The 26,955-nt window shown below is 36.8% G+C and overlaps 15 protein-coding genes and 2 non-coding genes across 17 annotated transcripts; 6 read left to right on the forward strand and 11 right to left on the reverse strand.

Moving 5' to 3' along the window:
- Window positions 1-30: 30 nt before the first annotated feature.
- On the reverse strand, window positions 31-102 carry Smki_6.trna19R. The gene has a single exon. It is a non-coding gene; the product is annotated as a tRNA-Arg (tRNA).
- A 319-nt stretch (window positions 103-421) lies between these two features.
- On the forward strand, window positions 422-1,459 carry MRPS35 (mitochondrial 37S ribosomal protein mS45; the record flags this gene model as incomplete). The annotated part of the gene is made up of 1 exon (XM_056222259.1): window positions 422-1,459. The coding sequence occupies one exon, from the start codon at window positions 422-424 to the stop codon at window positions 1,457-1,459; it is 1,038 nt and encodes a 345-aa protein (XP_056081968.1).
- Window positions 1,460-1,866: 407 nt separating this feature from the next.
- Window positions 1,867-3,534, forward strand: TRS65 (Trs65p; the record flags this gene model as incomplete). Its single annotated transcript, XM_056222260.1, has 1 exon — window positions 1,867-3,534. The coding sequence occupies one exon, from the start codon at window positions 1,867-1,869 to the stop codon at window positions 3,532-3,534; it is 1,668 nt and encodes a 555-aa protein (XP_056081969.1).
- A 259-nt stretch (window positions 3,535-3,793) lies between these two features.
- CLC1 (clathrin light chain CLC1) lies at window positions 3,794-4,504 on the forward strand (the record flags this gene model as incomplete). The annotated part of the gene is made up of 1 exon (XM_056222261.1): window positions 3,794-4,504. The coding sequence occupies one exon, from the start codon at window positions 3,794-3,796 to the stop codon at window positions 4,502-4,504; it is 711 nt and encodes a 236-aa protein (XP_056081970.1).
- Window positions 4,505-4,713: 209 nt separating this feature from the next.
- PEX35 (Pex35p) lies at window positions 4,714-5,841 on the reverse strand (the record flags this gene model as incomplete). Its single annotated transcript, XM_056222262.1, has 1 exon — window positions 4,714-5,841. The coding sequence occupies one exon, from the start codon at window positions 5,839-5,841 to the stop codon at window positions 4,714-4,716; it is 1,128 nt and encodes a 375-aa protein (XP_056081971.1).
- Window positions 5,842-6,046: 205 nt separating this feature from the next.
- PUS6 (pseudouridine synthase PUS6) lies at window positions 6,047-7,261 on the reverse strand (the record flags this gene model as incomplete). Its single annotated transcript, XM_056222263.1, has 1 exon — window positions 6,047-7,261. The coding sequence occupies one exon, from the start codon at window positions 7,259-7,261 to the stop codon at window positions 6,047-6,049; it is 1,215 nt and encodes a 404-aa protein (XP_056081972.1).
- Window positions 7,262-7,740: 479 nt separating this feature from the next.
- Window positions 7,741-8,019, reverse strand: LSO2 (Lso2p; the record flags this gene model as incomplete). Its single annotated transcript, XM_056222265.1, has 1 exon — window positions 7,741-8,019. The coding sequence occupies one exon, from the start codon at window positions 8,017-8,019 to the stop codon at window positions 7,741-7,743; it is 279 nt and encodes a 92-aa protein (XP_056081973.1).
- A 491-nt stretch (window positions 8,020-8,510) lies between these two features.
- Window positions 8,511-11,936, forward strand: PSD2 (phosphatidylserine decarboxylase 2; the record flags this gene model as incomplete). Its single annotated transcript, XM_056222266.1, has 1 exon — window positions 8,511-11,936. The coding sequence occupies one exon, from the start codon at window positions 8,511-8,513 to the stop codon at window positions 11,934-11,936; it is 3,426 nt and encodes a 1,141-aa protein (XP_056081974.1).
- A 275-nt stretch (window positions 11,937-12,211) lies between these two features.
- On the reverse strand, window positions 12,212-13,918 carry MSM1 (methionine--tRNA ligase MSM1; the record flags this gene model as incomplete). The annotated part of the gene is made up of 1 exon (XM_056222267.1): window positions 12,212-13,918. The coding sequence occupies one exon, from the start codon at window positions 13,916-13,918 to the stop codon at window positions 12,212-12,214; it is 1,707 nt and encodes a 568-aa protein (XP_056081975.1).
- Window positions 13,919-14,219: 301 nt separating this feature from the next.
- YIP1 (transporter YIP1) lies at window positions 14,220-14,966 on the reverse strand (the record flags this gene model as incomplete). The annotated part of the gene is made up of 1 exon (XM_056222268.1): window positions 14,220-14,966. One exon carries the CDS (start codon window positions 14,964-14,966, stop codon window positions 14,220-14,222), a length of 747 nt encoding a protein of 248 aa, XP_056081976.1.
- Window positions 14,967-15,226: 260 nt separating this feature from the next.
- On the forward strand, window positions 15,227-16,333 carry RBG2 (Rbg2p; the record flags this gene model as incomplete). Its single annotated transcript, XM_056222269.1, has 1 exon — window positions 15,227-16,333. One exon carries the CDS (start codon window positions 15,227-15,229, stop codon window positions 16,331-16,333), a length of 1,107 nt encoding a protein of 368 aa, XP_056081977.1.
- A 1,113-nt stretch (window positions 16,334-17,446) lies between these two features.
- On the forward strand, window positions 17,447-17,517 carry Smki_6.trna20G. Its single transcript has one exon. It is a non-coding gene; the product is annotated as a tRNA-Gly (tRNA).
- Window positions 17,518-17,677: 160 nt separating this feature from the next.
- CBP4 (Cbp4p) lies at window positions 17,678-18,121 on the reverse strand (the record flags this gene model as incomplete). The annotated part of the gene is made up of 1 exon (XM_056222270.1): window positions 17,678-18,121. One exon carries the CDS (start codon window positions 18,119-18,121, stop codon window positions 17,678-17,680), a length of 444 nt encoding a protein of 147 aa, XP_056081978.1.
- A 614-nt stretch (window positions 18,122-18,735) lies between these two features.
- Window positions 18,736-20,226, reverse strand: ERG1 (squalene monooxygenase; the record flags this gene model as incomplete). Its single annotated transcript, XM_056222271.1, has 1 exon — window positions 18,736-20,226. One exon carries the CDS (start codon window positions 20,224-20,226, stop codon window positions 18,736-18,738), a length of 1,491 nt encoding a protein of 496 aa, XP_056081979.1.
- Window positions 20,227-20,625: 399 nt separating this feature from the next.
- Window positions 20,626-22,233, reverse strand: ATF2 (alcohol O-acetyltransferase; the record flags this gene model as incomplete). The annotated part of the gene is made up of 1 exon (XM_056222272.1): window positions 20,626-22,233. One exon carries the CDS (start codon window positions 22,231-22,233, stop codon window positions 20,626-20,628), a length of 1,608 nt encoding a protein of 535 aa, XP_056081980.1.
- Window positions 22,234-22,749: 516 nt separating this feature from the next.
- Window positions 22,750-24,915, reverse strand: PBP1 (Pbp1p; the record flags this gene model as incomplete). Its single annotated transcript, XM_056222273.1, has 1 exon — window positions 22,750-24,915. The coding sequence occupies one exon, from the start codon at window positions 24,913-24,915 to the stop codon at window positions 22,750-22,752; it is 2,166 nt and encodes a 721-aa protein (XP_056081981.1).
- A 451-nt stretch (window positions 24,916-25,366) lies between these two features.
- On the reverse strand, window positions 25,367-26,596 carry OKP1 (Okp1p; the record flags this gene model as incomplete). The annotated part of the gene is made up of 1 exon (XM_056222274.1): window positions 25,367-26,596. The coding sequence occupies one exon, from the start codon at window positions 26,594-26,596 to the stop codon at window positions 25,367-25,369; it is 1,230 nt and encodes a 409-aa protein (XP_056081982.1).
- Between the last annotated feature and the right edge of the window lie 359 nt (window positions 26,597-26,955).

A 26,955-nucleotide genomic window follows, 5' to 3' on the forward strand; every position in this document is an offset into this window, starting at 1 on the left:
GACAGAGTAAAATCTTTCACTAAAAAGTAACACTCACGATGGGGGTCGAACCCATAATCTTCTGATTAGAAGTCAGACGCGTTGCCATTACGCCACGCGAGCGGAATTTGATGGAAGTTTCTTTGTAAAAAGAGATACACTAAATTATAAATTTTGACATGTTTCATTCAACTGTAGTGAGATAATGCAAGACGATTTATTGGCATAGAACTCATGTAAGTTGTTTTCTTTGAAAAGGGTAAACACCTCTTTTGACGTGTTATAATCAGTTACGTATTGTACGTACGGTGCAACGGCATCCAAAATGGAAGCCGAATGAAGAAATGAAAAGCACTATTCGAAAAGAAAATACAGAACAAAAACTATAAGGTTGCAAAAGAAGAGAGGAGCTACTACGTACTATCAGTAATATTCGATTGCGATGAGTTGTGGCTTAACAGGCACTACTGCCAAGCTAAGAGGTACAAGTGCAATAGTTTCATGGACTCAGGTGAGGCACATTTCTCGTAGAAGAATAGCTTATCCATTCTATCCATTCAAAAAATTGGGGAGACAACATCCGAAGAAGCATGATACAAACTTGAAGTCTGCCATGAGACAATTTTTAGGTCCAAAGAATTACAAGGGAGAATATGTGATGAACAAGTATTTTGCGGTTCCAACAAATCATGTACCCAACTATATCAAACCAGATTTAGAAAGGGGACAAAGTTTGGAGCACCCGGTAACTAAAAACCCTTTACAACTTAGATATGATGGAACGTTGGGTCCCCCTGCTGTAGAAAATAGAAGATTACAAAACGTTTTCAAGGACAGATTATTGCAACCTTTCCCTTCAAATCCACACTGCAAGACGAATTATGTATTAAGCCCGCAATTGAGACAAAGTATTTTTGAAGAGATTACCGTGGAGGGAATTTCTACCCAGCAAGTCTCGCAAAAGTATGGGCTAAAAATTCCTCGTGTAGAAGCTATTGTTAAATTGATGGGTGTGGAAAACAGTTGGAACAAACGGAATAGAGTATCTTCTGATCTGAAAGCTTTGGATGAGACTCTGTATAGGATGTTTCCCGTTTTCGACTCCGATGCTACATCCAAACGAGAGAACTTGAGTGAAATTCCTGTCCCCCAAAAGACGTTAGTATCACGGTTTCTCACTATAGCAGAATCTGAACCTTTTGGACCTGTTGACGCGGCCCATGTTTTAGAACTAGAACCCGCTATAGAAACTCTGAAAAATTTATCCACTGTTGGAGAACACTCTAGCGGCCATCACAAATTAACTAGTAAGAATACCAAAGTTGTTTATGGTGAGATTTTACAGGGTGAAAGGTCACAATTCAAATTTACTAACGCAAAGGTTGGAAAAGTTGGATACCGTTATGGTAGTGGAAATAGGGATAACAAGAAAGATAGAAGAATTGGCTTTAATAAACTCGGCGAAATGGTATATATGTAATCACCTTTTGATTTTATGAACCACTTCTTCTTTATGCCTATATATATATATATATATGTTCTTATTTTCGGCTATTATTACTTGTACATAAAAGTATTTTGAGCTATTATAAATATATACTACTATACTTATACTAATATAATTATACTAAATATATCCGAAAATGAAACTATGGTCATTTCGACACATTCCTCCTATTCTCATTTTAAAAGGTTTATATTCTTTCCACATCTTTCTAATTTAGTGCGAAAAATATAGAGTGCTATGAAAAAATGCTTACAAAAATAATCAAAAGCAAAATGCTCTTAAAATTGAGAATGAGCGAAGCGAGAGCTGAGTTTACATTTCCACGTTTTATGGAAAGTATACGAATCAAATACGATTGATAAAATCACAGTTTGTTGGCTATGGAATGTTTTGTTCCTCTGCATAGCGACCTTGATGGAAGCAATGTAGAATATTTACGTCGATCACATTTGTTTCGCAAATTTATTATATTTGACGAACAACTAAATCTTTGGCTGCGGTTTCAAGATGATTCGAAGAATAACAAGAGATTTGAACTAAGTAATATGACAGTATCAATAAATGAAGCTCAAGTCACCAAAACAAACACTATCGAGGATTTTTTTACTCAAGTTGGCAATGATGGAAACCTCTGGAGATTGAAAGAGGATTGCTGCTCGAAATTTCTTTTCAAATCAAACGTGGTTATGAACAATGGCTATAATAATCAAATTAAATTTTTGTTTGAGTATAAGTCTATGGAAGCAAATCTCGAAAACCAGGGTTCATCACAAACTTCACAGACTAGTGATACATTAAGCAAGTACTGTAGGGAGGAGATTTTACCAAGCTTTGAACCGGTTTACTCCTGGTCCTCTATGAATACTAAATCAGCCAATGACACTCATACTCACGTGGAAAAAAATCCAGTAAATTCTAGAAATGGAGAAACACATGAAACCGAAATTTCTAAAAACCCGAATATGCTAAGTTTGAAGCTACAGTACCCAATATTTTCACTCCTGAATATGAGACTTCGGAACATCTCTTTGAAATCGGAGCATTGCATATTGTCATCATTAGATTTTCAAACCTCTAAAGCATCCGAACAACTGACCAAGAAATTTATATACCCTCAAAAACAAAACTCCTTTCTCAAACTCTATTTTCATGAAATATCCTATAGACTAATTGATGGGACTTCCCAAATTAACCTAGATCCAATTTGTCCCCTGAACGTGCCATTTACTGCATTTTCATACGATAGCATTAGCGCCACTTTCAAACTGGTTCTATTATCTAATTCAACCCAACCGCATCGTGTAAGGATCACCTTAGCGTACGAACTTGAGTTGAGTGACGATTTGAGGTTGCCTGTGAGAACGTCTTGGGAAACAGAAGTGACTTTGAAACGCTCTATGCCAACTTCCTCAACATCCTCTCAAAATTCGACTACCAACAATAATATCAATCGTAGCGCTTCTTTCAATGGTGCAACCAACAACGTGAATTTTGGTGGTTTGAACAATTTAAGATTCGGTGGGATTTCCTCTTCAAGATTTAGTCTCGGAGCTGCTTCGACCACATCACTGGTGAATAGCAAATTAAGCAATGTAAAATTCAAGTTTATTAATAATAATATAAAAGTTGTAAAGGGTGAAAAGTTTACGATGAGGCTCCAGATCATAAATTCGTCATCATCCCCTCTGGATCTTGTTGTATACTATAACAACACAATAAACCCAACTTCATCAGTTACTAACCCACGCAATAATAGTGGTATAAATAACTATGGCATGAATAATGGGGGCGTTACTATTCCACCCTTGTCGTTGGAAACTCAATACCAACTGCATAAGAAGCATAGTAAAATTGCGGAGGGAATTATACTATTATCAAACGATTACAAAATTCCGGTCGTACCTCCCAGAGAAACATACTTCGTAGATTTACGATTTATAGGTATAATGTCTGGATATTATGGCACCCTCTCCGGACTCAAGGTGTTGGATTTGAATACAAATGAACTTATAGAAGTTGGTAATGGTGCATCTGTGTTGATTCAATGATGTAAACATATACACGTTCTTACAAACATAAACTACATATCAATCTGTAACATTCCTATAAAAGTTATTATCATCACAATACACGGGAAGTCAGCTTTCATTTTTTGTACATTGTGAAAGGGGCACCCACCGCACCGCACTGGAAGATCAAACGACTAGATTGAATAATACATGGTGGTAAAAAAGGCGTCTTAGAACACACTTACTTATTGCGAAGCATCCAAAAGACCAAATAAAAGACGCTGTTGATATATATAGAATGTCTGAGAAGTTTCCACCTTTAGAAGATCAAAACATTGATTTCATATCCAATGATAAAAAAGAAGACGACACCGATTTTTTGAAGAGAGAGGCAGAAATAGTTGGAGACGAGTTCAAAACTGAACAAGATGATGGCATATTAGGAACAGAAGCCTCCCCCGCAAAAGATGATGATGAAATTAGGGACTTCGAAGAGCAATTTCCAGATATCAACTCCACTAATGGTGAAGTGACAAGCGATAATAACGGTAGCACTATGATACCTAGTAGTGAGGACAACGGCAATGAGGGTGATGATTTCTCAAAATTTGAAGGCGCCCCTGTCAATCAAAGTAAAGAATCTGTTAAAGAGGATCGTTCTGAAGTTGTAGATCAATGGAAGCAACGTCGTGCCGTAGAGATTCATGAAAAAGATTTGAAAGACGAGGAATCAAAGAAGGAATTGCAAGATGAAGCTGTTAAACATATTGATAATTTTTACGATTCGTACAATAAGAAAAAGGAACAGCAATTGGAAGATGCTACAAAAGATGCCGAGGCCTTCTTAAAGAAAAGGGATGAATTTTTTGGTCAGGACAATACAACCTGGGATCGTGCACTACAGCTAATTAATCAGGACGATGCCGATATAATTGGAGGTAGAGACAGATCCAAGTTTAAAGAAATCCTTTTGAGATTGAAAGGTAATGCGAAAGCTCCCGGTGCTTGAATTGATGTTCGGTGATAAGCGCTAATAATAAATTTAGAAGAAAATTAAGCCTTACTTTTCACCGTTCCCGTCATACATAAGCATTATCTTTGATAGGGTTCCAGTAAATAATCAATTTATTACCACCGTACTATAAATTCATTTATCAAGAAAATTATAATATAGATTTTTTTTACTACTTTGTAATTTTTCTCTCATGGTAGAGCACATCACGTAATGCTAAACTGGAACAGAAAAAATAACACATATTTCTGGAAGTTGTAATGCCAGTACCTTTTCAGGTAGACATTAGTTAAGAATTTTGCAAAGGACCTTACAAAAAAAGAGTCGATTCTCATTTTATTGGTGGGATCTATCAAGGTGAATGTAAGAAGCATCACAATGCACCGCAATTTATTGTCCATTAACTTGCCTCTTTTTGTGACAAATGAATATCCAATACATTGCCTTAAAATAGTCCATCTCAGACTTGGGAAAATTACTTTGATGAAACCCGAATTGATTATCTTTTCATTTAAATTGGTGTATTTGTCCTCAATTGTAACTTCGTGTATTTCACTCAAACGATCAATTACATGCTTCAAATTCGATGAAGATATGGGCCAATCAGCATGATTCTTAACTCCGAGTAGTTCGGAAAAGTTCCTGAAATTGTGGTTGTGGTCTTTTCTATTCGTTTTTGTTCCTGAAGTAAAAAAAAACTTCAATATCTTGCGATATATCGTCGAAATTGTGAAAATGGCATTGATTGTGAAGAAATCCGTTAAAAAAGACCTGCGATCAAAAAGCGCATGGAATGACAACGAGTTCTTGTCTAGTTTAGAAGACAACACAATCACCGCTAAACACACAAAAATTTGTTTAAATTTTACTAATGTAGCTAGGGGGAGACTCTTTTCTGCCCATTGTGCTGGTCTTGTAGCCTTCAATTTAGAATATAAAGCCTCCACAAGCAAATGGGCAAAAATCCATGAAGGCGCCTCACCCTTGGTAAGCATTAACGACATCCCCACCATGGAGGTCCAATGAACATAGTCACTCTTTAAAAACTGCACTTTCTTCAAAGTTGGATAAAGTATGTTCAACAAAATTAATATGGTTGATTCTTTTAGCCACGGCATGATATCATTGATTCGGATATTTGCCCCTTGTACTCTTTTCAGTTTCCATTTATTGATATAAAATACCAGGTTTATTCCAAAGACCTGGATTATTTTTTTCAAGATTATAATTAGTTGCCTTGTTCTCTTTTTGTTCAAGAGAAGTGAAAGCCGTCTAAACATCTGTTCGAATCCAGAAAATACCGTCCCAGCACCATTTGATAGACTGTGTTTCATATAGTTAGCAACTGTATACGCCCATTGACTCTCTTCGCGATGTGTATTTCAGAAGATTTTCAAGTTCATCATTTGTTTATAGGAATATTGAATGTTATGTTTTTTTACCTAAAAATGAATGTTGGTATTAATTTCATTCCCATAAAAAAACATGAAAACGATAACTAAACTATATACAAAAAAATCACCGCAAAAAAAGGGGATTTTAACTATCGTTCAATTGTGCCCATTTAGGTATGTTCGTTTCAAACTTGAATTTGCCATTAGTATCCTCATACTTCCAAGCGTGCAACCATAATTCCAAATCTGACAGCAGAGGGTCCTTTAATTCAACAGTGTGGCATTCCGGACAAAATGATTCCATAGGCTGATTATTATTCTTAGTTTCTTCAATAAATTCTTGGAATCTTGCTCTCAACTCTTTGGTATTTAAATCCCATTGCTCCTCCCATTTAGGAAACTGTATCATGAACTCAAGTCGCACAGGATATTTGCTAATGTGTGAGCAATAAACACTATCATTGACGATGGGATGGCCAAGCCTTGCTAAATGGATTCGGATTTGATGAGTTCTCCCAGTTATTGGCTTACAAGCGACAATAGTTTCATCAACGTGGGGAAAATACCCTATTGGGTAAAACTTAGTGGTAGCGTCCCTTGATGGCGACAAACCAACGGGAAATTGCCTCTTTGGATCAATGGAATATATGGGCGACGTTTCTACAGTGATTTTGGGAGTGTCCTCGAAAGTTTTTTCCAGTGCATCTTCGTTATTATGTATTAGTTCAGAATGGGGGAATCTCCCCTTAACCCTTGCCAGGTAAACCTTTTTCATATCTCTTGAACGAATACTCTTCTGAATTTCTCCCGCACTTTGACTGTTCTTGGCCAATATCAACAAGCCTGATGTGATCTTATCTAGCCGGTAACAAGGAAGACCATCTATACCGTGTAATTTTAGTATCTCGGTGATTGTATTCTGGTAAAACTGACCAGTCGGGTGCACAGGGATACCACTGGGTTTATCAATGACCAGAGTATTCTCATCTTCGAAAATAATATCAAACCCCGCTATCCTTTTAGATAAATCATCTGCTTCAATTTCTTGGCTGCACCATTGTTTTACCGGCGGTTCATGCTTATGTGTAGTTGTTTCTAAAATATCATGATTCTTAATCGGAGTGGTCATAAGGTGACTTGATACCAATGGTACACCATCCCGGATCAACCTATATGTACCCTTTTTTATCTGGTCCAAATAGTATGCTCTCGAGTGCAGTTTAAATTCACTAGCAAGAACATCTATTAGTGACTTCCCCAACCAGCGTCCTTTCACGAATGATGATCTTTTGTTGTAATAAGGTCGTACCTTTCTTAGGCCATTATGTCTATATATCTCAATCATTTTCAGAATCGTCATAACTGTCAGCGATCCTTTAATTCAGCTATTGTCTCGAGCAATCATCAATCAAGTTTTTATGAAACATGATATTTTGCCCACTCTTGGGGAAAAAAAAAACATAAACTTTATACCAGCTTTTTCCCATTGTTATCAGATCTGTTTGCAGGACAGCAAATTATATGTACATATATATGCGAATCTAAAGTACATAAATTTAACTATTGATACAATTAGTAAAAATAATACCAAAATTTTTGCTGTGACCGCACCTGTATTTGTTATTCCTTGCTCCTTATCATTCGTATAATAATACTGAACACTGGTGCCTTACCGCGTATATTTCCTACTCAACTCGAAAGGATTAAAATGCTTTATATCTACACCAGATGAGTTATTATCTTTTTTTTTGTACTTTTTTATGTTCATAAGGATAAAGAGAGAACGACTTCATTGAATGCAATTATTTGTTATGAAATTGAAGAATCTACCCTTCAATTTCATTTCAATTTTCTTTTGCCCTTGCCACCCTTGCCCAGTTGTTCCTCCTCTGCAGCCAGTAGTGCATCACGCTCCTTTTTAGCTCTTGCTTTCTCCTGCCTCTTCTGCTCTTCCTCTAATTTCCTAGCATTATCTTTCTTCGAGCCCTCTTCCCATTTAGAAGCCTCTTCTGCTTCTAACTGCTCCATTTGCGCTCTTTGTTTAGCATGTGCTTGTTCTCTTTTCCTTGCTAAACCAGCTGCTTTCTTAGCGGCGGATTCTGAAAATCTTTTACCCATCTTCTTTTCCTTCCGTTACTTTAATAATTTTGATATGTGCAAATATGGCACTTGATAGAAGAACCGTTTGGCTAGTAAGCTTAATTTCAAACAATTGCTATTTAGTTGTACCTCAAATATTATATAACTTTTTCATTTGGGGGGGTCTGAAATTGGAAAACCATTGCCCTTGTATTTCTTCAAAAAAAAAAAAAAAAAGAAAAAAAGAAAGTATACTAGGGTCCAGGGCAGAGATAGGGTAAAATTTGAAAAGGTTAAGGTTTTGTAACTATAAAAAGAGGGATGTAATACGGGGAAACAATGAAATAATAGGGCACATGTGTATTTTCAGCATAATTGAGAATCTAGCCCTAATGCATGTGCTACTTCTAAGGATTATCTTTCTAAATATAAATACTACTTCATATTTAGATCATATTTAGCTCAAAGGGATTGATGCAACATCAATTGGTGGAAAATCCTCAATTTTCAGTGAGCATTCAACAATTAAGATGAGAATTATAAAGAGCAGAAAACGGGGCAAAAATAAGAAACCAACGCTAGTCTTAAAAATTCATGTCATTCAAGCTGAAAATATTGAGGCTTTAAAGACCTTCAATTGTAACCCCGTATGCTTTGTTACTACCAACACATTTTATAGTCAGAAGACAAACAAGCTTAAGAATTCAAATACACACTGGAATCAAACTTTGAAGATCAAACTTCCTAGAAATCCAACTTCAGAATGGTTAAGAGTTATAGTATACGACGCCTTACCAACTGGAAACCATCCCACCACCCCTAATAGATCAAGAACGAATACTGCAAACACATCTACATTATCACTATCAAACCCAGGTCAAGTTTCTCACTCATATTCTTCGAGAAATTTGAGTGTTACGTCCAAGGGTAATCAAACTTCAACATCCATCAATTCAGTGTCATCCTCAGCTACAACCACTGCTTCACATTCTGCTTCATCTCTCTCGACAACAAGTTCTGGCTCATTACATAAAAACAGGACAAATAGCTATCTGTACCTGGGTGAAGCAAAAATTTCTTTGCTGGATCTGTTCAAGAGAAAGGACACCACAACGAGCTACAAATTTTCGATTGAATCTCAACGGTACCATCTGTACGATATGAAAAGAGGCAAAGATCAAAACCCCTCGACCTCTGATTATTTAGTGGGTGATATTTTGCTTGGATTTAAGCTAGAATGTAACGTTAAGAAAACACCAACTTTTCAGGCCTTTAGTACTTGGCGAAAAGATTTGAATAGTTATTTGGGTAGAATAGATAGAAACAAAGCCCGAATGAGATCTTCCAGTTCCTTGCCATCTCCACTAGAAGAAATGTTGAGCAGTGGCTCGGGTCTTAGTAGAAATGAAATGCAACGCGAGAAACCTTATAGTGATACTGAGCTAGCCCACGCAGAAGAAGAAGAAGAGATTAATGCCGAAGACGAAATAGATGATGAGGGTTTCATTGAGGATATAAATAGCAGCGACAGTATGTCTATGGAAAGAACATATGATATAGACAATGATACTGTGTACGACTCTATGTCGGAGGTTGTTTCGTTAAACGATGAAGGATTAGATATTCTGAATGATTTTCAAGATACTGATCATACTAGTGTGCCACACGTAAACGTCCAGGATATCGATGAAGATACACATATCAGTTTATCTTCAATGATAACAGCTTTAGATGAATATGATATTGTAGAACCAGAAGATGTTACAAGATTGCCTGCCGTGTCGGATAATGATATAACATCGATAGATGATGAAGAATCTGAAGATCAACAGGAAAGTGATGAAGATTTCGATATATATAATGAAAACGAGAATGAGGATTCTGATTCTCAATCAAACGAATACATTGGAAGTCGGCTTTTACATCTTCAAAGAGGTAAACATAAAAGATCATATGCAAACTACCTATACAGAAGAGCGAAAAGTAACTTTTTTATTTCAAAGAAGGAACATGCAATGGGAGTCGTATTTATGCATATAGAGGCTATTAAAAATTTACCTGCGTTAAGAAATCGATTGTCTAAGACTAATTATGAAATGGATCCCTTTATCATTATTTCGTTTGGTAGAAGAGTATTCAAAACATCGTGGAGAAAGCATACTTTAAATCCAGAATTCAATGAATATGCCACCTTCGAAGTTTTTCCGCACGAGACAAATTTTGCCTTCAGTATCAAAGTCGTTGATAAAGACTCATTCTCATTTAATGATGACGTTGCAAAAAGTGAACTGGCATGGTTTGATATGTTACAACAACAACAGCATGAAAACGAGTGGATACCTTATGAAATACCATTAGATCTCACTGTTGAACCAGCATATGCTCCTAAGCAACCAACCTTATATTCACACTTCAAATACGTTTCATATTCGTCCTTGAAAAATAGGTTTTGGAAAGAGGCTGTTAATACATCAGTTAATTTAGAGAAACTTGATATCATTCAAGTAATGCTTTATCTCGAACGTCTTGGTTCATTCACGATGACTGATTCTTTTGAAATTTTTGAACATTTCAATAAATCAGCTTGGGCCGGCGAAAACATTAGTCGATCACAATTGGTTGAAGGTTTGCAATCATGGAGAAAATCTACAAATTTTAAACGTATTTGGACATGTCCTAGGTGCTTGCGTTCGTGCAAACCAACTAGAAATGCCAGACGCTCCAAACTGGTTTTAGAAAATGATTTGATAACACATTTTGCCATCTGCACTTTTTCAAAAGAACACAAAACTTTAAAGCCATCATATGTCTCATCTGCGTTTGCCTCCAAGAGGTGGTTTTCGAAGGTTTTAATAAAACTAACCTATGGAAAATATGCTTTGGGATCTAATAATGCAAACATCTTAGTTCAAGACCGAGATACAGGAATAATTATAGAGGAGAAAATAAGCGCGCATGTAAAGTTGGGAATGAGAATTATATATAATGGTAAAAGTCCTGAGTCTAAAAAATTTAGATCCCTCTTGAAAACTTTGTCAGTCAGACAAGGAAAAAAATTTGACAGCACCGCATCTGCCAAACAAATCGAACCTTTCATAAAGTTTCATTCATTAGACCTTTCACAATGCCGAGATGAAGATTTCAAAACATTCAATGATTTTTTTTACAGAAAATTAAAACCAGGAAGCCGGCTACCTGAAAGCACTAGTAAAGAAATATTATTTTCACCAGCTGATTCAAGATGCACAGTGTTTTCAACTATACAAGAGTCAAAGGAAATATGGATAAAAGGTAGAAAATTTTCTATCAAGAAGTTAGCTAATAACTATAGCCCAGAAATATTTAACGACAGTGGGTGTAGTATTGGTATATTTAGACTGGCACCGCAAGATTATCACCGGTTTCACTCACCATGTAATGGTAAAATTGGAAAACCAATATATGTTGATGGTGAGTATTACACTGTAAATCCAATGGCTGTTCGCAGTGAGTTAGATGTCTTTGGTGAAAATATTAGAGTTATTATTCCTATCGATTCTCCTCAGTTTGGCAAAATATTGTATATACCTATCGGTGCAATGATGGTTGGTTCGATATTATTGATGTGTAAAGAAAACGATTTAGTCGAAAGTGGACAGGAACTGGGATATTTTAAGTTTGGCGGGTCTACTATAGTTATTGTTGTTCCACATAACAACTTCATGTTTGATTCAGATCTTGTGAAAAACTCCTCAGAGTGTATTGAAACATTGGTTAAAGTTGGAATGAGTATCGGACACACGTCTAATGTTAGTGAGTTGAAAAGAGTGCGCATCAAAGTAGATGATCCAAAAAAAATTGAACAGATCAAAAGAACAATAAGCGTAAGCGATGAAAACGCTAAAAGTGCAGGAAATGCAACATGGGAATATCATACGTTGCGGGAAATGATGAAGAAGGGTTTTGCTGAGATTTAAAGCGGCTGAAATGATGAGGGAATTGGTAGTTATGTATAACGAATACCAGAGCGATTACCTGTCAGACTTTATTATAACCCTGACATTTGTAAAAAAATCCTAAAAAATAGTATGACTTCATATCAAGGTTTCCCTATTAAAAACTAAGCATTTTATAAGTAAGTAAAAAAAGAAGTTATATTTCTACCCTTCAATTGTGGTAATTATGCTATAACGCATACGCTAATTATTTACAGTGGGATACGTATCTTTTTTCTATCATTTTATATGCGGTATTACTCCGATAACCTAAATGGAATTTTCTTCAATGGAACTTCCCGGCCTTTGTTATTCGATTGCATCCCATATGTTCCATCACACCCGAATATAGAGTAATTTATAGTCCTTTTCTCCTTAAAAACATCAATACGATCTAGAAAACTTCGTGAGAGAGATGGAATCATAGGCTGGCATAAAATGGAGAGAATTCTAGATGTTTCCATCGCCAAAAACATTATAGCATCTTGCTGATTCATTTCCCTCTCCCAAGGTTTACTGCTTTGAACCAAGGTATTAGCATCGTTGATTATCCCCCAAACATGCTTCAGCAGTTGAGAATATTGGAAAATAGTTATTTTTTCATCAAAAACTTCTCTTGATTTGTCCAATAATTTGACTAAGTTATCAATTTGTTGGGAAACAACTGGCTCATTTTTGAATATTTCCTGTAAATATGAAGATTCTTTGTTACCAAATTTCATTACAGCTCTCCCAATATTGAATTTCGAGCTACAACATCTATTAATCAGATTTCCCCATTTGGAGACTAGAAGTTCTCTCGTTTCAAATAATTTGGTTTCCTGGAAGTCGCCATCCTCTTCCAGTTTAGAATTTTCTAGTAAGAACCATCGCACAATATCGGCACCATAGTAATTTGCCATATCAATCGGGTCTATTACATTCCCTAAACTTTTAGACATCTTCATTCCATTGCATAGCCAATGTCCATGGACAACAATTTGCTTCGGTAAAGGCAATCCAGCCGCAAATAAGAAAGCAGGCCAATATATGGTATGAAATTTAGCGATGTCTTTTCCTATCACGTGAGTTGTATTCTGCCAGACTTCTTTCGGGTATGGTATTACCGAATGTGTTTCGTGATTTGATCTAATGTTATGATGTTTCGATGCTACCTCAGCAACATCGCTCAAGATGAAAGGTATGCCACCAATGGAGGAAAGGTAGTTACATAGGGCATCAAACCACACATAAACTTTTTGCGATGGGTCATTAGGAGTCGGTATACCCCACTTGAGTCTTGAAGAAGGTCTTGATATCGATAAATCTGGCAATACTCCACTAGTTTCTAATTCTTTCAAAATTTGATCTCTTTTAGAACCAGGAAAAATAAAAGTCGGATTATTTTTTATATGATCAACTATTCTTTTGTTGAATGAAGATAACCTGAAAAAATAATTTGTCTCTGATTGATAAATTACTTCATTATTCGATTCAGTGTTCAAATATTTACCATCATTTTTAGGGTCTTTAATGACTTTAGATTCCGGATAGAAAGTTTCATCAGAAATCGAGTACCAGCCTTTATGTTCGCCCTTGTAAATAAAGCCATTTTTTGAACAAAGTTCCCACAGTTTTATCACGTTTTCGATGTGATCAGGATCTGTTGTTCTTATAAATCTAGTATAATTGATATCATATACCTTGTCTAATTGAACAAAGTCCAGGTATAATTTATCGACAAATTTTTTTGGTTGATCATACCCTTTGGATTCACTAGCACATTGGATTTTCAAACCGTGTTCATCGGTACCTGTAGTGAAGAAGGAGAGGTTTCCGTTCAATAGTTGCCATCGATGGTGAACATCGCTTAATAAACTGGAGTAAAGATGCCCAAGGTGCGGTTTAGCATTGGGATAAAAAATTGGGGTCGTTATGTGAGAAACTTTGGAATATAATCGATGTGCAATTGATCTGCATTGCATGTTTTCTTTCGATTTGAGCCTATGAACCTTTTTTTTCTCTGGAGAAGATTAGAATTACTAGAGCATTATAATTCCTTTTTCACCATAGTGCGGACTGGACACATTTGTTGAAATAACTGAAACCTATATTAGCAACAAAAATGAAGGTCAATTGTACTCCGTCATTTAGTGTCGCCTGGGACTGATATTGTTTAAACATATAACAGAGTATAGTTATGTAAATGATATGTATACTTTTATTTAAATGTGGTCGAGAAAGTATATATATGGAACACTGTTTTTGAAATAATAAATAATCCCCTTAAACAAAAATTACCATGAGGGCAAAAACGCTGTAAAAGATCAATAGTGGGTAAGCGATTAATAATCTGGCGTTCTGTAACTGCAATAAGGAGTTTAAGAATCCAGAAGAAGTCCAAGTACTCCAAATCACAAATAGTACTGATATAATATACCCCGTAGTGTTGTTCAAGCCACGAAAAATGCCCATTAAAGAAAGAAAACACAAAGGCAAAAAGCAGTACCCCAGGATGGATGCTGTATTAAAGAATTGTAGGTTTGTTTGAATAGAAGTATCATTATTGCTCATTAATTTAGATAAATTGTGTAGAGAAATGGTGCCAAACAAGGCGACACCATAAATGTAACCAAAATGAACTTTTCCAGCCATCAACAAAAAAAGACCAAATAATAAAAAGAATATCAAAGGCCCGGCCAAATCTGAATCGTTCAAGATCTCTTGTGGCACACCATTACCAAAACGTATTGGTATAAGAACCATCTTGGTTTTTGTTATAATATGATCGAAATTAATCCCAACTTCTTCTAACAATGGAGGTTCATGTGCATACCCCTTCGTGGAAAGAGCGTGTAGAATACCCACTGGCAAAGGATCGGGGGCAACACCCAAATTATTGTCATTACCAGTATTTGAAGAGTCAACAGTATTTTGAAAATTCATGGATCCCTGAGGAACCGCAAATTGTGCGGAAGGTTGATAAAAGCCGCCACCATTATTAGCATTACTATTAGCATTGTAAAAGGACATCTTGAGAGCGGCCAAAATATTCTTTACGATACCTTCCTCCAGTTTCGTGACTACTATAAAATGACTTAATTCGTGTTCCGTAGTTACTCTTTCAAATAATAGAATAATCTATGATTACCCGTAGTGAAAATTTTCGTGATAATAGCGATGTGATCTTAGCTCAATTATATAGTTGGTAAAGCATTGAGAAAGTTAATAGCAAATAAGACTAGGAAATAGCGAAATACACGACATCTAGACCAGCATAAAAAGCACAAAACATGGGTATTATTGACAAAATCAAAGCCATCGAGGAAGAAATGGCCAGGACCCAAAAGAATAAGGCCACAGAACACCATCTGGGTCTTTTGAAGGGTAAACTGGCTAGATATAGACAACAATTGTTGGCTGATGAAGCTGGTAGCGGTGGTGGTGGAGGATCTGGTTTTGAAGTGGCGAAGTCAGGCGATGCTAGAGTTGTTTTGATAGGTTACCCCTCTGTTGGTAAATCTTCTCTATTGGGTAAAATAACTACTACTAAATCTGAAATTGCCCATTATGCATTCACTACATTGACATCAGTTCCCGGTGTATTAAAATATCAAGGTGCCGAAATCCAAATTGTAGATCTTCCAGGTATTATTTATGGTGCTTCGCAAGGTAAAGGCCGAGGTAGACAAGTTGTCGCCACTGCAAGGACTGCCGACTTAGTATTGATGGTCTTAGACGCTACGAAGAGTGAACATCAGCGAGCATCTTTAGAAAAGGAATTAGAAAACGTAGGGATCAGGCTTAATAAGGAAAAACCAAATATCTACTATAAAAAAAAAGAAACTGGTGGCGTCAAAGTTACATTCACTTCCCCTCCAAAAACCAATCTAACCGAGCAAGCAATCAAAATGATATTGAGAGATTATCGTATCCATAATGCAGAAGTTCTAGTAAGAGATGATGAATGTACAATCGACGATTTTATCGACGTTATTAACGAACAACATAGAAATTATGTCAAATGTCTTTATGTGTATAACAAGATTGACGCAGTTTCATTAGAAGAAGTGGATAAACTTGCCAGAGAACCAAACACTGTCGTAATGTCGTGTGAAATGAATCTAGGCATACAAGATGTTGTTGAAGAAATTTGGTACCAGCTGAACTTGAGCCGTGTGTATACAAAGAAGAGAGGTGTTAGACCGGTATTTGATGATCCTTTGGTTGTAAGAAACAACTCCACTATTGGTGACCTGTGTCATGGTATCCACAGAGATTTCAAAGATAAATTCAAATATGCATTGGTGTGGGGTTCTTCCGCTAAGCATTCTCCTCAAAAGTGCGGGTTGAATCACAGGATTGATGACGAAGATGTAGTTTCTTTATTTGCAAAATGATATAATTAAATAGGTGTTAAAGAAAACAAGAAAAAAGTAGCGTGGAGGACTGTAGCGCGATGAAAAGCGTAACTTTTTGCTGTCTGTTCTTATGTGAAGATATATTATATTGGGAAAAGCAGATTGAACAATTCTTTCACTCTCAGATGTAAGGTTATCTATCGTTTAGATATTAGATAAATGACTCTGTTGAATGTATTCATCTTGTAATGTGTCGGTGAAAATGTTGGAATGAAAATCAACTATCGTCTATCAACTAGTAATCATACTACTAGTACATTATCATATACTGTTGATAATTAGTAGTTTAGTAAGTTGTAATAATTAAGAATAGTCGTTCCTTCTTAATCTATATAAGAGAGGTATATAAAACACACGCTGATTGGGTGTATTAAACCAAAAGGTTCAGACATAAATCAGAGTGTTGATGATAAGAATTTAGTGTTAACTCATCTTCTTATATACTAAGTTCTGGACAATTAATAGATCTTTATCTTATTAGTGCAGGAAATTCTATAATTAGAATTTCCCTACTCCATTTAAATTGGTATCACCATAAGAATGTTAGTATTAATTTACTCAACATCATTAGTATCATGTTAAAGAATGTTCGTCATCAACTACAACAATTTATATGAATAAATGTATAGTGGTAATCACTTATTCCAACATATACGGTGTTAGAAGGTGACATAAGTTATGAGAAGCCGTCATCGAAATAAGTGGAAGCTGAATGCAAGGATTGATAATGTAATAGGATAATGACTGACAACATATAAAATGACAATAAAAGCATATACAGAATTATGTAGAATTACAAGTTCCATTTATTGGATTCCTATATCCTCGAGGAGAACTTCTAGTATTTTCTATATACCAAATAATATTGCCTTTATCAACAATGGAATCCCAACATCATCTCAAAATTCACCCATTTCTCAGTATAAGCCATATCTTACAAAATATATAGGATAAGTAACATCCTGTGAATCAAGCTGATAAGTTATTTTGACAAAAAGTTACTGCCTAAGATAGTATGATAGTATATATTAGGATTGTCTAGACACTCTGGTATTTAGTGAGACCGTAATATTAAAATTTAACAATTAAACAGCGCAAGTGGTTTAGTGGTAAAATCCAACGTTGCCATCGTTGGGCCCCCGGTTCGATTCCGGGCTTGCGCATTTTTACCCATAAAAATGGCAAAGCCAATAGAAAGACTTACGAAGTTTTATTTTTGAATCTATTTACAATGAATAAATAACTAACTAACATATCTTAAATAACACAGACTAGTTTCATACTGTGTGAGTGTGAGTTGTTTTCATGCAGCTGGGCACACTTTTACCAGAATCGCCACCAGCTTTTTCCTTGTTTATCCTGTACTATTTCTTTTGTTTTCTTCTCAGTGTCGGACCTTAACTGGGACAGTTCATCTCTAATTCTGGCTAACTCTTCCTTTTGTACCTCCTCTGCCCTTATTTTAGCAAAGTGGTCTCTGCTTTGAACGTTATCACCACTTCTTTCCCACGGTGATTGAATGGGCCCCGTTTTCCAGATAGGATCGTTACTTTGAGAGGTCTCTTTAACAATTTTCATTAGTGCCTGCTGTTCTGATTGACGTAGCTTTTTCTCCCTCTCATATTGTAGACGTAATTCAGGGGAAAGCTGGCTAATTAATTGTTCATCAGTTGGCGTTGTATACTTGAAAAGCAAAAAACCACTTCCGATGATGGCCCCACCGATTGCATACACTTTCAACCAACGTACCCACAATGGTCTTTCCATGACTAATGATCCTTACACTATCTTTATGTTAATATTACTATTTCTTTAGGATTTATCGCCCCACTGTGTAAGTATAAAATTTTATGATAATGATATTCTCCGGGATGAGCAAAAAAAGGGATACGCAGAAAAAAAATGGACTCAACCGACAACCACTTAGTATTCGATATTAGAGTAAGATTCATGAATAAGCTTAGGTGTAGTCTTAATAGGCATTACAAGAACCCAGCTACATTTATACATGATTTTGTTTATCGAACCGAGCATGGTTGGAACCACATTGTCTCAAGATTAAGCGGTACAATACTCAAGAAAAAAGAACTTGAGACTAAATAACCGGAAATGAATTTAATACATATATTGAAAGTAGTTTATAAGAACTTTCTTGATTTTCTGCTGAATTTAAATGATAAGAAAAACCATGGTAGACTTCCATAATAACAATTGATGGTGTGTGATTCTGTTTAAAAAATATGTAAAATAAATAAGTAATATGAAAAAAAAATGTGTTTATCGTAATGTACTATACAAGCCTTCCAAGTTGACATTTGTAAAAATAAATTGTGCAACTTAACGTTTGACGTTTTTAATCCTCTCTTCTCTTTCGATCGTAATTAACCAATCAATTCACCAAACAAAAATGGAGTGAATACTCTGATAGCTGTGATCAAGATCATAATACCTTCCAATAAGGCCATTGGCAATCCCAAGAAACCACGTTCTTCCATATTTAAATAGATGGTGTAAAAGGCAACAGCAAAGAACACTCTAGTCAATTGCAAAGGCTTTGGTAAGACACCAGACAAAAATTCAACAGGCTTGTTGACACAGTCACCACCTCTTTGGAAGTATTTAAAACAACCCTTTTGTAGTGCCTTCAAGTTATCACTATCAGCGGCGAACAAGGAGTATAAGGCCACGGATAAAACATTGATGACCGAATCGTAACTCTTTCTTTCAAAGTGATAATCTAGTAACTCATCCAAAACCTTCTCACGGTCACTGAAATCTAGATCACCAATTTTCTTGATCAACAACACAACGTCATGCAAACCAACTGTCATACCACCACCGGTCAATGGGTGTCTCATATTTAGAGCGTCACCAATAACACACATACCAGTGACATCGTTTTGTCTAGCTGGTAAGTAGGAGTTTGGCATAGCTCTGAATTTACCTTGACTGACGGCTTCGTCAAATGAAGGGCGTAGACTCTTTGGAATAAAAGGTTGGACGTCCTTAATCATCCAAGTTTTGATATCAGCTGGAACCTTTGGAGAGTTGTAAGCACAAAGGATTCTTGTTTCTTCAGGGCTGATTTGATAAACCAAGATTGGCATATGTTCACTACCTAGAATAACATGACCGTGCATAGGAGCAGGGTTCTTAGCATTAAACAAAGACATACCAACAAACGAAGAACCGACAGTTGGCACATGGTCTGGATGTAATTCCTTTCTGAAACGAGAAAAGATACCATCGCAAACAAATGTCAAGTGTGCCTTGAATTCCACCTTGCCCCGACCATCGATGTCGACTTTAGCACCCACAACCTCGTTCTTGTCATCTTTTAGAATATCAATACAGTTACCCTGTACTCTAGTAACGTTTGGTTCTTGAGCAGTGATGCTTCTCAAGTTGTTCAAGAATCTACCATGGACAAAAGCAACACCTCTTTCTCTTTCATCATCTTCAAAATCCTTGATGTGAATGGTGCTGTCTTCCAAGACCTTGTCATTACCATCTTTAACTAAATCTTTCAATTTTTCAACCTTAGCGATATCTGCCTTGTAAGGATATGGAATGTCGACTTGTTCACCGTTGTAAAAAACAGTGTAACCAGTAACAGGGTAGGCTTCGATGTTGTTAATAGATTGAATCATACCCAAACTTCTCAATGCTCTAACACCACCTGGCTGCATTAATTCGCCGACAATTCTGTCAGGCATAGCCCAGTCACGTTCAACGATAAGAACTTTTTTACCCTTTCTTGCTAGACCAGTAGCAACACATGGGCCGATAACACCAGCACCGATGACAATAGCATCGTATGTAATTGTGTTATCGGCATTAATCAATTCAGGTGCAACGTTAACAGCAGACATGACCTTTTTACTTGTTATATTTTCTGTACTATTTTTCTTCTATTGTTCGAAATAACCTGTATTGCTTAATACTGGATAATTGTTCTAACGTATATATATATATATATATATATTTTTCAGTGGAAAAAGAAAAAAAAGAGAAACTGGAAAGAAATGAAGAAGAAAAAAATTTAACAACAATAGGAAAAAAAGCATAGAACATATTATAGATTAAATACAAAAGATATATAATCATGCGAGTTTATGAATACTATTGTCTGAGACTTATACCCGACCGAGAGCAGCCATAACATGCATCAACTACGAGCGTATTGTGTTATATCAGCTCTGCCCGATACACTGCTTGCCTTCTGTACGAGCTCGGCCGAGCTATACGAGACCCGCTACGGCAGTATCGCATCAAAGCGACGCAAATTCACCGATGGCTTGGTAGAAGATTTCGCAGAACGATTCCCATTCGCCACGATCCCGTAGAGTTCCTTGGACTACACTCATGTCCATATTCATACCGTTCACGTTTGTGGAGCAGATGTTTAGGCCAAATGCAAATCTCAAGGCGCCTGCAGACTGCGAGAAAATTAAGTCCCGAATGTAGTACGGCTTGGTCGTATCTTGTCTGACTAACCCTACGTTGCTGATGATCGCACCGCCTCTTTGCTGGTCTAGATAAGATTTGACAATGAGCTCGTCAATATTCTTGTTTTGAACGATGAAATCAAGTTGTAACGCTCCTAAACCAATTAAATGGTCTCCATTCTCGTATGATCTTAAAAAACAATCATGATAGTATTCGACAAGGCTCCAAAACTTGTCGTTGTCGCCTTCAGATATATTAAATGATGATATCAAATAAGCATAATGCGAACCACCAACATTGGCGCCGTATTTGTAGGCGTCTCTCAACTCTTTATCCTTTGGTAGGAACCTCCTTGTATTGCTTGGAAGCGCTACATCAAACCCATACTCGAGAAAAGATTTTGTGAACAGTTTATCGTATCTATATAGGGCTACAAAAAAGCACGCTTGGATAAAAGGTGTTATGGTACACCCGTCGTGAACATTTTTTTTGATTTCTGCTCTAATTTGATCTGTCTCCTTGGTGCTGAAATGCAACAAATGATTGTAACTGGCATTAGCCTTGGTGGAAGGATTATACCTAGCAGTAACTGTCGATTCGCTCGACGTTTTATAGTTACAATGCTCATATATAAAGGCCTTTAGGAAAAAACTGGGTAACGAGGTCACTTTAGGCTTGTAGTCAATACGATCCGTAATGGGTATTGGAAATTTGGAAATTTCCCCGTAATCTTCATTATAATCAATGATAACGTCATCTTCGATCAGCTGTTCGTCATAATCGAAACCGTGTTCTTCAATTTCAGCGAGGAGTACAGCTAGATCTTGGAAAAAATTTGTTCCACTAACACCATCAGAGCCACAATGGTTACTGACATAAACAAAGTTAGTCCACGTGTCGGCTTGGCTAGTGTTCTTACCTGGTAAACAAATTAACCTCCAATTAGGCCTTTTCAAGTCACCCAGCGGTACGATTACAGGCGTAATTAATTCAATTAAGCTATTTGTCACTTTGAAATCATCTCTCCTGAATTGTTCTGAAACTTTCTCTATGACTTCTCTGTATGCCGGTTGGTTATTCATTATCAAATCATTCAACTCAAGATGAGGAATCACTTTTATGAAATCATGTTGGGGGAAGGGGGTATTGAGGTACTCCTCGCTACAATAATACGCTTCGTGGTCAGGGTATTTCTTAGGAATGACTGTATGCGCAAGAATTGGGTATTTATGGAGCAGTATCCTCAAGGCAAGTTTCAGCTGTCTCCTGCTAACACTCTTATTCAATTCTGCATAAACAGTGAAATTTGAGTACATATTTTGCCTACTCAAAATAGCAAAATAGTTTTCCAAGTGACCCATCCGTCTTGCATGGCCACGATTGATCAATTCTAAGGTGACATGTGGTTCGTATCCTTCTATATCTTCCATAATTCACCGGCAATTTTCTCCTTTTGAACCTATTGTTCGTTTGAATGTATTACAGAGCGTTTTCATAGTAGGATAAACACAGCTGCTACGTGCAGAATTCCCTGCACATTCACTATTGTGTTTTAAGTAGCTAATTGCTCTATTTTCACAAGCCTCGAAGAGCGTTAATTTTGTCATATCGTTTACACTCGTTTATGACTTCGAAAAAAATTTCAGTACTACAATAGGAAATTTGCTAGTCTCGTTTAGGCGCTACTTCCAATATTTATCGGCGCCTTATAGAGTTCAATGTTGCCTGAATTTTAGCGGTTAGGATGTTGATGACTTCTGTTTAGTAAAAAGCATGTGTTAACAAGAGAGAAAGGAAGAATAGGCAAGATTTGATGATTAATTCAAGCACTTTGATCAAACAAAAAAATTTGTGTCATTCATTGTTAAAAAGTACGGGACACATACCGTTTTATATAGTGCATGAAGTTATGATTATATATTGCTTTTGCCTATGTACATCCTTCACTATTTATGGCCATTAGTACTGCTACTGTGGTTTCCATGGTGGTTAGTCTGGTGGTAATTCCTCCCGTGTCCATGATTGTGCATTGCCGAACTACTTGCTGGCATGCCAGACGGGCCTGATCCCATCATTCCTTGAAATGGCATGCCCCCTGGATACCCAAATGCTCCCATAGGTGCGCCAGGGCCTGCTGCCATAAAACCTGTAGGCATATGAGGCGAAATATTCCCTCCCCCTTCTTCAGTCCCATTGTTACCCATAACTGGCATCATTTGAGGCATCGATGGGTGATAAAACATTGGCTGAGGTTGGAATGGCATATACATACCCATTGATCCCGCAGCAAAGCCATTCATCATAGGATTTGGTGACGCTGAAGGACCTCCCATAGGGAACCCCATCATTCCGCCCATATTGATACCCATATTTGGATTCATTCCAGGCGCACCATTACCCATGGCGTTCATTTGGCGTTGTTGGAATTTGGTTTGAGCCTCTTGAATAGCTGTGTCCTCATCGGGGAAAAATGTCTTGTAAGATTCTTCAATTGTATTGAGCCAAGTCGGCGCGGTAAAATAAGGTTTTTCAATAAAGAATGGTTCCATATTCTCCGATACATTATCGCCTCTCTGTTTTTCATCATGTGCCTCTTTGGATTTGATAAACATATTGAAGCTTTTCCCGAAAGCGACTCTCTTGGCGTCATTAGTATGAGGATTTTTAGCCCCAAAAAAGGAACCATGATTGCGTCTTCTCGAAGAGGTACTAGATCTTGTGGTGTGACCAGCCGACGATTGACCTGGAGACATGTTGCTGCCACTTCTTCTAGATTCTGATTTCCCTGCCGGGACCTGTGCAGTAGGAGAGACAGTTCTAGCAGAGGGAGTTTTGCTAGTTGGTTTCGGAGGCAACGATGAATTAGATTTCAAGGTGGAGTTTGATCTTTTTAAGACTTCTGGCATATCCTTCGGCATATCATATGGAACCTTGAACTTCTCGGAAAATTTTTTCAATTCTTCAATTTGTGCCTCTTTACTGCTCAAATTTTTCTTTTTCTTGGAAATCTTTTGTGCAGTATTTCCCTCTTTTGGTTCTTCTACAGAAGCAGCAATATCCGTAGTAACAATATTTTCATTGTTGTTAGAATTAGTTGAAGAAATGATTGCTGGATCCATATGATGAGGCTGCTGTCTTAAGGTGGGTGGAACATATCTGTTCCCCTTATTCGAGTTGGGTTTGGAGTTGCTTTTCAAAGCGGCCAACAACTCATCACCTCTTCTGTCAACCCCAGAGTATAAATCTTCTTCATCTAAGCCAGAATCATCAACAATGATGCCTCTGTCTTCTGAAATGTGAATATTACCGGAAGCACCTTGTGATTCAATCTCTTTGGCAATTCTTTCGGCTTCCTGTAGCCTCTTACCATAATTAGGGTCATTCTTATTAATTTTTGTTGTGTACAAATGTTCATCAAAAGTTGACTTTACACCAAATTTTTTCTCGTTCACAGCAAATTGATCCCAAGTGGCCGAATCGTCTTCTAAAGCTTGACCCTTGCTCATATCGAAATGTTCCGTGCCTTCTTCCGGTGCCCATTTTTCCAACTTACGCTCTTTAATTTCTCTGCCAGAGCCAGAGATATCAACATCAGTTTTGAATTTAGAACTTTCATTCGGTTCTTCATTGACTTTCTCCTTTTCATTACTAGCTCTGGCGGATGTTACCTCTTGAGCTTTAGAATTTTCCCATTTCTCATCCAGAGACAAATCAATGTTCCTCAATTCCAGTTCAGCGACATCTTCACCATGAATCAATAAGGTTTCCCCCAAAGTTTTAGCCAGCTCATCAACCGAGCTACTAACTCCTGAGTCAGAAACTCTGGGGAATCTCAAGACAACATCAATACCATTAGTAGATTCCAAATTACAAGATACCAATAACCCGGTATATTTCACACCAGAAGTGACAGTAACTGTTACATTAGAACCAATGCTGTTGGCCAATAGATAATCTTGACGGTCGTCGAAGTTTTTCGTAGTTTCAGCGCTTTCATAAAACATCAAACCGTTGTTTTGATTAGGACCACCTCCATTTGTGTAGTTGTTCTCAAGATTACCTCCCTTTCTCGAGTTTATAGAGCTATCTCTTTTCCTGAAGTTTCCCTTCATACTGTTTGAAATAACGAGTTCTTTTAATCAGTTCCGTGCCTAGAGATATTGGCTTTTATATCAAATCAACTTTCAAAGATTGAATCTACTGTTTCCCCTTCAAGGTCAATTTGGAAATAAGTGAAACGTCTTCTGGAATGAACAGAAAAAAAGGTAGAAGGAACGTGAATAAATGATCTTATATCTTCCTTATAGATCTATTCTATGTTAGATGCCAGTTGAAGGGATGCCTCAAAAAAATGCAAATCCAAAATAAAGGAAGCGTCTCTCAATCAAGCTTTGGTTTCCTTCTTTTTTTCTTCGAGTTTTTCATAAAATTTACTGGGGGCCCTTCAAGGTTTTCTGAGACAAGTTAATGGAGATATTTGATAACCCGGATGTCTATAATACACGATTATATATCGAATAACTAGTTTATGCATTATAATCATGATTATAAAGGCGGAGATCTTCATTCCCGTATATCTTCGTCGGTCTCGTCCTGATGATCTGAATGGCGAGGTACTATCGCTTCTTTTATTTCCTGTTCATATGCGTTTGAAACCACTTGATCCATGGTTCCTTTAAGTTCTCGTGACTTGTTCGTATATTCTAGTAAAGAAGGTAGTAACGATAGAACTTCTTTCTTATCAAGCCCAACATCGGTCGTACTTTTTATGGGATCGTTCAACAGCAAATTCAATTCGTTGTTATCATTTGTAAAGATGACTTGGCCCCCTGTGCGAGCAGATCCATTGGTCGATTCTAAGCCATATGTGTATTCCATAGCTTTATTGAGTGCCGGATGAAGATCTCTTTGTATCAACTTCTCGGTAAGTCGCTTCCTGTTGTTTGTTTTTAGATTCCTGCACAATTTCTTTGTTTCTTCCAAAAGTTTTCGCTCACGTGAAAGATTTACTTCCAATCTCTCACAATTTTGCAGTTCTTGAGAGTAGCGGTTCTGAATAAATTGCCTCTTGGAATAGATATACTCAATATCCAGGTCTCTTTCGGATATCCTCGACGGAAATTTTGCCTGTCTTAGCTTCTTGTTTATTTTTGTCAAGATTATTTCAAGCAAGCGCTCCTTTTTAGAGTATATCCTTCTCAGCTCATTACTATCGCCATGTGTCATTTGATTAAGCTCATTTTCGTACTTCTCAAAGATAGAGTCAAGAGCACTTACAGTGTTAGTCTCTAGTAAACGAAATATAGAGCCCAACATTATTTTAGAAGGCTTCTTCCAATGCTTCAACTCATAATTGCGCGGCAATCTTTCTCTATACTCAGTTTGTATAACCTTTCCGAATTCCCAAGGTCGTACGCTATTTTCTTCATTCGTTACGTTTTCATCCGATAAATCTCGTTGCACTTTACTTAAGTTCTCCTTGTTTACCTCAAATCGGAGTTGTTTAGATTCTTTATAGTGGGGTTGTCCAGCTATTCCGCTCCTGCGATCTTCTTTTTCTTCCTCTTCCTCTTCAGCATCATCAGAGTTTTCATAAAATAGTGTCTTCTTCAATCCAGTGTTTTTGGCTTCTGGTGCTACATCCAAGCGTAAAGTTTTGATATCATTTACGTTCATAAGAATGCTGCTATCGCTTTCGGACGCATTTTCGTTGGGAGACGAATCCATAGCTTCGTCATTGTTGATGGAATCGTTCTCAATGTTTTGAAGAAAATCTTTTCTATTAGCTACCATTCAATATTGTCAGCTTTAATACAGTTTCAATTAGTGATTTTGAAGAGTCCAGAGTCACCTGTTTGTTATTCCCATATACCCCATTGACTTTGATGGTAAACAAAATAGTTGCATTGAGATAGGCCGGGTAACTAACATCATTTTCTAAAGAACAAGAGAGTTATTCAGTGGGTTAATTGAAGCACACACACATATATATATATATATATATAAATAACATGAGTTCTCTTTTAACATCTTCTTTGCTACCTGCTAAAATAGAAAGGACAGAGGAAAAATCGATACGATAAATATAAAAAAAACTGTAATCTCTTTCCAATTATGTCTACTTAAGTTTAGTTGTACTGTACCTAGGCATA

Source organism: Saccharomyces mikatae, assembly GCF_947241705.1.
Source record: "Saccharomyces mikatae IFO 1815 strain IFO1815 genome assembly, chromosome: 6".
Taxonomy (NCBI): Eukaryota; Fungi; Ascomycota; class Saccharomycetes; order Saccharomycetales; family Saccharomycetaceae; genus Saccharomyces; species Saccharomyces mikatae.